This window comes from Myotis lucifugus, unplaced genomic scaffold (assembly GCF_000147115.1).
Source record: "Myotis lucifugus unplaced genomic scaffold, Myoluc2.0 scaffold_971, whole genome shotgun sequence".
Classification (NCBI taxonomy): Eukaryota; Metazoa; Chordata; class Mammalia; order Chiroptera; family Vespertilionidae; genus Myotis; species Myotis lucifugus.
The window spans coordinates 66365-74846 of NW_005872019.1; the positions used below are offsets into that span (position 1 = coordinate 66365).

The following is an 8482-nucleotide window of genomic DNA, read 5'->3' on the forward strand; positions in this document are numbered from 1 at the left end:
CCGGAGCCAGCCGGCCGAGCCTCGTCTGCCACCCCAGGCGCCCCCTTGCCGAGCCCAGCCGAGCTCGCTACCCGGCCTCGCTGAGGCTGCTGGGCCTCATGATCCCGCCTCCGGGGCCGGCCACCGGGCGGCCGCGGCGCCCCGCCAACTCCTCCCGCGGGGCTGGCAAGGCGGGCGCGCAGCCCTCGCCGCGCTAGGCAGCGCTGTGCTCAGCAAGGCTCCCCAGCGAGGCTTCCTGGCTGCCCACCTCCCATCTTGACTGTGTCGTGTCCTCCAAAGTGGACTGTCACATGCTGTGTCACCAAATTGAGAAAGAATCTTCTCTACCGTGGTCTCCCCTCCAAGCTACTGCCTCCGTGTTCTGCTCTCTAAGCAACAACACCCCTGAAAAGAGATTTCTATTCTTGCTACCACCGGCGACCCCCGCCCCGATACTCCCCTTTGTCCCCTGCACTGGCTGTTCCCCAAGAGGCACAAGACTCACTCCCTCGGCTCCCAGTCTTTGCTTCAATGTGGCTTTCTCGGCAGCAGGTTCCCAAGCTAATATGCCTGAGCACACACACGCCCCCGAGACCGCCAGCGCTCTGACTCTCTCCTTCCCTCTGTTTCTACAGAACTCATCACATTCTAATACCCGACTGGGCCCTTGTGGTTTTGTGTGTGTAAGTTCCATGAGAAAAGGGGTTTGTGTCTGTTTTAGTGACTGATTCATTCAAGTATTTGTTTCTTCAAATAAATGAATATTAAGTGTCGGTTGTTTTTACATATTTTATTTATATATATGGGAATTAACCAAGTAAATCAGAATAAAAGAATTTATTGAACTGCCCCATACAGGTAGGCTGTCCCAGCATACTATTTATCACAGCACTACAAAAAAAATCTGTACAAAAATCTCTGTACAGTACTAATTCCTCTATTGGTAAGATTTGCAAAAGTAGGTTATAGGAATATGTTTTAAAATTTAGCAGAAATTGCTAGACTATCGGGAGAGACCATAAATGGGACAAAAACATGAGTTATATCTAAAACTCAACCAGATATCTTAAATATCCAATAGAATTACATGGTTTTACAAAAAAAAACATATATATATATATATATATATATATATATACGCACACACACACACACACACACATATATGTATGTATGTAGGGCTTAAGAAGAAAAGAATATATTTTCACATCTTAATAACCAGTGATACAAAATTCAATCCAGTGACCAGGCTGGGTGGGGGGTGGGAGATTCCTGAGGCTGCACACGGGAGTCACAGCATAGGTACCACCTGAGGTCAGGGCCAGGCTCCTGAGGACATGAAGTCACTGGACACAGCGCCTACAACCAGACGGCTTCCCTGTGTCCTGCACCCAGATCCCCAACAAGACGGCAGCCAGAACCCCGGGCTCTGATGGTGAGTAACCTCAATTAACATTCTTCCCTAGTGGGCGCATTACCTGTTAAATGGGCTGGTAACGGGCTTTCGGTGGTGGATATATAGCTTCTAACCCTTAGATTAAATTAAAACCACAGTATTAATATTTAGGATGTTGGGAGGAACGTGAACACCTTTGGTGTTTTTACATACTTGCAATGTGGAATGTTATAACTCTAACTCAAAGGTTATAACGAGCAACTCCTTTAGACTAATTGTATTAGACTAAGAATTTTAGGTTCATCCTATTTAAAAGTTTAAAGTGTTACATTTTTAAGAATTATTATTAGTGCTTAAGGTTTCACTGTCAGATCACATTTTCAAAGGAAATCAAATATATAAGGCGTAAAAGTCATTTTAAAATGTGGTGAAGGTGACTCATCTAAGTTGTAAATGGAACCAAACGTTGTTTGCAGGCCCCATAAAACCTCGCTGCTCCACTGCTAGATTTACATATGTAACAGGATCATCTGCTTAAGGAAGAACTAATGTTTGATTTCTTCATCAAAAATAATGTACTATTATTTAAACCAAAGTTGAGGTCTTACTATTCGTTTCTAAGTATAACAACAGCCCTGTGGGCACTATAAAACTTGCATCAACAATTATCTTCCCTAAAGGGTTGTAGACAACCATTCCACAGCACTACACAAATGTGCCCGCGTCTAGGCTCCCTGCCAACGCTGTCTGATGCAACCATTTAAACTTCTGCCAATTTGACTGAAGAAAAGTGAGATTTTTTTTTTCTTGCTTTGCTTTGCTTTGCATTTACACCTGACTCACTAATGAAGTTGCACTGACAATCAGGATTTCCTCCTGGGGAAGTGCCTGCTCTTAGACTTTGCCATTTTTCTCCCAGGTTGTTTGTCTTACTTATTAAGAGAAGATCTTGCCTCCTCTAGATTATATTTCTATTCCCCTAACGTTCCACTGTCTTTTTAATTTTAACCGATCTGTCATTCCTGTTACATTACATGAAGGAGAGGTCTGACACTGTTTGCTAAGAGATAAATACCTAAATTACACCTAAAATTTTAGTTAAACATTAAATTCTCATATATATTTGGCTCTATTGCCATCCTAATTCTCCCGTTCCTCTGATCTATTGGAAACTCCAGTTTTTGTGCCTGTTCTCAAAATTCACTTTTTCCCCCTTTCTAGCTAGTTCATAAGTTAGTTTTCCAGGAGTTCAGATTTCCCGTCGTGGTTCCCATTTTAGCTCTACAACTGTCTGATGTGCCTCCACGACTCTCCAAATAACACAGCCCCAAATAAGTACAGGCTCCGGGCTGGCCTGTCAGCTCACATTCGCAACCATCAGCCTCTGGCAACCAGCCCCTGGCAAGCGGCTTATCTATTTTGGGCTCTCGTGTCCTCATTTATAAAATGAGGGAAATGAAATCACCTACTTCAAAAAAGTTGCTGAATGAATTGAGATTATTTTATTTAAAAACATAACACCTCACACACGGTACACAAGAAACTTAGTTAGAAAACAAGTTATAAAGGCAAATTTCGTTACATCCACTGTAAGACACATACCAGCAAAATTAGATCTAATTCAAAATCACCTCTACATGTTAATGTCACCTCATCCACTCCCGCTAGTTTGCTTCTTGAGCTGAAGGACAGGGCAGTGAGTGCTAAAAGTTCAGGGCACCTAGCCTACCTCCTCCCTGTGGGAGTTTGGGAGTCTGAAGCTCTGGGAAAAGCATGTGGTATGTGTCTGGGAGAGCAAACAAGATTGAAAACTGCTGGTTCATATCATCGTCAACCTGTAACTTAGCTGTTAACTCGTCTAGTTACCTTCAGCCTCTCTCCTTTAACCAAGCTCTGCTATTCCACTGGGCCCAGCTTTCTAAACTCACATTTTATCAAATCACCTCCCCCATGACCATCACAAACAATCCACTACCTACCCCGGAATATCACCATGCTCCTGCCTGGCTTCCAAAGCCTACGTAACTTTTCTTTCTTTCTTTGTTAATCCTTTTTTCTTTCTTTCTTTCTTTCTTTTTTTGTTAATATCAATGGATATTTTTTTCCATTGACTTTAGAGAGAGTGGAAGGGGGGGAGTGGGGAAGAGAGAGAGAAAGAAAAACATCGATGTGGGAGAGCCACCTCAACTGGTTGTCTCCCACACGTACCCCGACTGGGCGGGAACCTGCACCAGGTGCATGCCCATGACCAGAATCGAACCTGCGACCCTTCGGAAGGCAGGCTGAAGCTCTAACCACTGAGCCCACCGGCCAGGGCCGAAGCTTATGGAACTTGGTCATTCTCAAATTTTGTCCAACCACGCCAACCTCACAAATCCTCCTCCGGTGATTTTTCTGCATCTGGGGTTACATTATACTATAACATAGGACACACTTTCATTAGCCAAAAACATTACAGTCAAGTATCACAGTGAAAAACAGAGGAAACCTCCTTTTCCTCTTTCTGAAAACCTGAGTAACGCTGGCACACAGGCCCTCTCTCCATGAATCATCACAAGATCCCAGACAGGAAAACGGCCATCTCACTTGCCCGTGTTTTAAGTGTATCACACACAGAAAACCTGCCGGCCCGAGAGTTCCGAACAACCTGGTGCTCCTCGGCCTTCGTCCTGGGCCGCGAGCCCCTCGCGCTGTGTTTTCAGTCTAAGTCTCCTCCATGGGAGACAGAGAAACCAAGCAGGACCCGGGCCTCCACCAGCTGACCTTGGAGGCCTGACTCTTCTTACTCGAAACCTTTCCATTCAAAACGACGGGCAGAGCTACCGCAGCACCTGCCCCTCCCGCGCCAAAGCCTCCCACGCCACCCCATCCACAGCGCCTTGGCTTCAGGACTGCCCCTCCCCAGGGGACCCCACCCGTCTAACCGCCAAGTGCAAGGACCCTGGCACCTGCTGCTCTCCCGTCGGTCCTGAGTCCCTTCATTTAGGCCTCGGCCCCTTTCCCTCCTCACCAGGGAAAGGGGTCATGATCCAAAAGGAGGCACGTGGGGCCCCAGGAGAAAGGTCTGCGCGTTTAATGTAGGAATGCCAGCCCTTGGGACCACTCAATCGTTCATGTAAGCCTAGAACCAACGGCCATCGTGGACCCCACGTGAACGCACACTGCCTGAGCATCAAGGGACCCCAGAAGGAAGCAGACATTACACGGGGAAAGGACCCAACACTAGAGGAGATGGGGGAAGGGAGGGAGGGAGAAGAGTGAAGAGAGGGTTTGAGAAAAGCGTGAGAAGGCAGAGCCCCATGGGAAACATCCTTCTAGGTCAATAAGTACAAATGTGCATAATTCTTCATAACGATTAACTACATAGGATCCACCAGATCAGCGATTTTCAACCTTTCTCACCTCATGGCACACATTTTAGAATTACTAAAATTCGGCGGCACACCAAAAAATACCTTTTTTTGCCAATCTGACCAAAAAAAAAAAATGGGTATAATTTTGATTCGTTCCCAACCATAGCTTGTGCTGGCTATTGTCATTTTTTATATGCCAACCTACGGAAGGAGAGGTCAGGGCCCCTGACCAGAGAGCCGGGTATTGCGTATTTTCAACATTCTTGCGGCTCACCGGTTGAAAATCGCTGCACTAAATGGAAGACATCTGATTTGATCTCATAGTGGACATTTAAACTGTTATCCCTTTTAACTGTGATCAAACACAAAATGTCCATTATAACTGGACGTGTAACTGTGTAGGCAGCTGTACAGTCACCGAGTTTTCCTGGCCGCGCCGGGAGGTGCGCCTCCCCCCCGGGGCGCCAGGCCAGTTCACTCACCCACGGAGCGGTAGCGGCCCGTCTTCAGGTCCTGCACGCAGACGGCGCTCGACGCCCCGCACGCGGCAATGGCCACGCTCCCGCAGACGCTGATCTTGTAAAGCATCTGATTTTTGGTATCAACAGCTTCCCAAGTGTAGCTGAAAAGGAAGAAAATATGTCGTTGTCAGGGCTCTGCCAATAATTAACCCTCTCTCTGGTTTAACATTCAGGCCTCATTTGCTTTAGGACCACGGAGCCGCCATCAGCCAGATCCTGAAGGCGACTACGTCAGGTTGACCAGAAGCCAGGGCAGAAACCACTAACCACCACCCTGCTCTGCTCCCACCCGCCCTGAAGCCACCTCAAGACTCATTGGTCATCAAAATTCTTAAAATGCTACCATCCACTTAGGAGTATCAACTCGGATAAGTAATTGCTCAAGAATCGTGTTGGTGTAAGACAGGAACCGTTCAAATCACACTGGAATGCTGGAAAGCCAAAGAGTGTTTTCTACTTTGTTTATTTTACTTAAAAACTAGTTGTGGCATGAAAGCCAGTTCTACTTCTGGTTTTACTTTTACAGCTACAGCTCAGATTGGAACTGACAAGACGAAGTCGTGTAATGAGTCCACTATCAGATTCAAAATCAGACGTCCCCCTGGGTTGGCCCACTGGGACGAGCATTTCACATGCATTCAAACTCACTGGGCGCACCCTGGCCAGGTGGCTCGGTTGGTTGGAGCGTCAGCCTGTACACCAAAAGACTGCGGGTTCGATTCCCAGTCAGGGCACATACCTAGGTTGTAGGTTCAACCTCTCTCCTCTCTCTCTCTCTCTCTCTCTCTCTAAAAATCAATTTAAAAAACATATTCTCAAGTGAGAATTTTTTTTAAAAAAACCTTATTGTATGTTCAAACCTCTGGCAAAGTAGCTCTTGAGTTAATGAACTGTTAATGAATTGTTAATGAATGAATCTGCATACTTGGGACAAAATAATGGCTTGTCAGTTGTGTCAAAACAATGAGTCTCAATTCTCCAGTCGGGACAGAGAGAATGTTCTTCTGTCCATTTGGGAGCCTGGGGGTCATTTCCTCAGGGTAGAGACAGAAAGGGAGGCATGTGGCTGGACGTCCCCTGCAGAATGCAGCGTCTGTTACCAGAACTGGTGAAAGGGAGAGAGAGCACCTGGGAACCGCCTAGCTCCGTGGTCGGCAAACTGCGGCTCGCAAGCCACATGCGGCTCTTTGGCCGCTTGAGTGTGGCTCTTCCTAAGCCTCAGGAGTACCCTAATTAAGTTAATAACAATGTACCTACCTATATAGTTAAAGTTTAAAAATCTGGCTCTCAAAAGAAATTTCAATCGTTGTACTGTTGATATTTGGCTCTGTTGACTAATGAGTCTGCCGACCACTGGCCTAGCTGGCCTGCCCAGGAGCTGCTGGAGGTTAGACTCATCAGTGTCAGTGTTTGCTCCCCACACAGCGCCCTGGACGGTAGGCACTCCCTCAGAGAGGGCGCGGCCCACTCCCCAGATGCCCTCCCCCACGCGTCGGGACCAGGGCTGGGCAGAACACACCAGGCAACACCCCTCCAGCCGAGAAGAGTCCCCCCAGAAGCCCATCCGGCAACGGAGGAACCCCACAGTGGGGTTGGTGGCAGCAAGAAGCCCCGAGTTCTCCTGCACGTAGGTGTGGGGCCTGGTCACACTCCCCGCCAGGAAGCCCGGGGGAGGGGGGGGAGGGGGGGGAGGGGGGGAGGGAAGCACACAGGAGCGGTCAGGCAGGGTGGCGGGCTGCCTCTTCCTCCCCCAGTTCAGCGGCCCCTGCACTGGTGGAACCCTGAAAAACAGGCTGGTGTGCTTGTCAAGGGCCTGCCCCGGGGTGACGGCGGCTGGAAAGCAGGTGCCATTGAACCCCCTTCCGCACCGGGAACAGAGCTGGCTATCTCCCACCGTCGGAGGGCTGGCCGAGGAGAAAATAGCCGTTACCAGGCAGCAGAAAGTCATCAACAAAGCCTGTTCCCTTTGACCTTCATTAACCTCTTTCGTTTGCCGCGCCAAATGTTCCTTAGGACTGCAGGGGTACTGAGTACAGCACAGGTACTGAGTACAGCAGAGTACTGAGTACAGCAGTGATCAAATCAGACCCAAAAGCCCTTGCCCTCCGGGGGTCTATTCCAGTTGAGAACAGAAAACAAACAAGAAGACAAATACACAGGACATTCTACCGAGTAGTCTGTGCTTCTGGGACCGAAACAAAGTCGCCTCCCCAGGCAGAACCGGCCCAGGAGCCGTGCAGACGGGACCTTCAGAGGGCATTGGCCTGAGGCCAGTAACAAAAAGGAGCAGCAGGAGATGTGGTGGGACGAGGATTCCGCAGAGGGACTGGCCGTGGCAAGGCCGCGAGGCCGATGGAAAAGAAGGAGGCCTGTGGCTAGAGCAGGCGGGTGAGGGTGGCAGGTGGTGAGGCCAAGGAGATGGGCTGCCCGGCCGCGCCAGGGCCTGCAGATTAAAGGAAGCAGTTTTGCTGTTTTGTTTTGTTTTTTTAAAGGAAGCAGTTTTGACTCTGTACCTGAAGCGAAGGAAGGCCCCTCAAAGAGAAGACCCCGTGGATCTTTCCTTAAAGTTGTCAGTGTTTTTATTTGCAGAGCATCAATCAGTAAAACTTGTCTATTAGTCACGCTTAATTTCGGAGACGGCTAGCCTCTCGTTCGGAAGCCAGGACTAGGTTCTCCCCGGACACCGGACAGCCAGTGTGCCCCTCCACCAGCCTCGCGGAGCTGCTTCACAGCCGGAGTGTGCAAGAGAGGGTAGAAGGGTGTCATTTCAGAACGAGGTGACTGGTAGGAATAAACTCTAAGGAAATCCACACAGCACCTAAAATGCTATGCGATTCTTTAACAGAAACCCACTGGGGTGTTTGTAGAGATGGTACTTAAGTAAGCGAGCTGTAAAGAGTGGGTGTTTGGGGAGCAGGAAAGAGAAGAAAGAGAGAAATGGGGGACACTGTCCTGCTTCTCTGGAAACCAGGGTCCCTAGAAAGAAAAACGGTTGCTCCATTCGATTACACGTCTCTTCTCTGTGTGCATTTCATATTTGCTTTGTCAAGATTTACCCAAAAGGTAAGTGGTTTTGGGAGCAGGAAGGGAGGGTCCTAGGTAAGTACTTGAGTGCCGGCTTTTTTCAGGGGGTTGACTGAGCCACTTCGCACAGGGTGGCCTCTCCAGGCCGGCGCCTTCAATGCCACTCACGCACCCAACCTGCAGCACGTGGGCGCAGTCCTCGGTCACTT

The 8482-nt window shown here is 48.7% G+C and overlaps 1 protein-coding gene across 1 annotated transcript in view; it reads right to left on the minus strand.

The window, feature by feature from the left end:
• Positions 1-5377, minus strand: part of IGF2R (insulin like growth factor 2 receptor) — a 71173-nt gene extending 65796 nt beyond the window's left edge. The window contains 1 exon segment of the mRNA XM_014448963.2: positions 5211-5377. Coding sequence (XP_014304449.1) covers positions 5211-5316 — 106 coding nt within the window. The 5' untranslated portion in view covers positions 5317-5377.
• Between the last annotated feature and the right edge of the window lie 3105 nt (positions 5378-8482).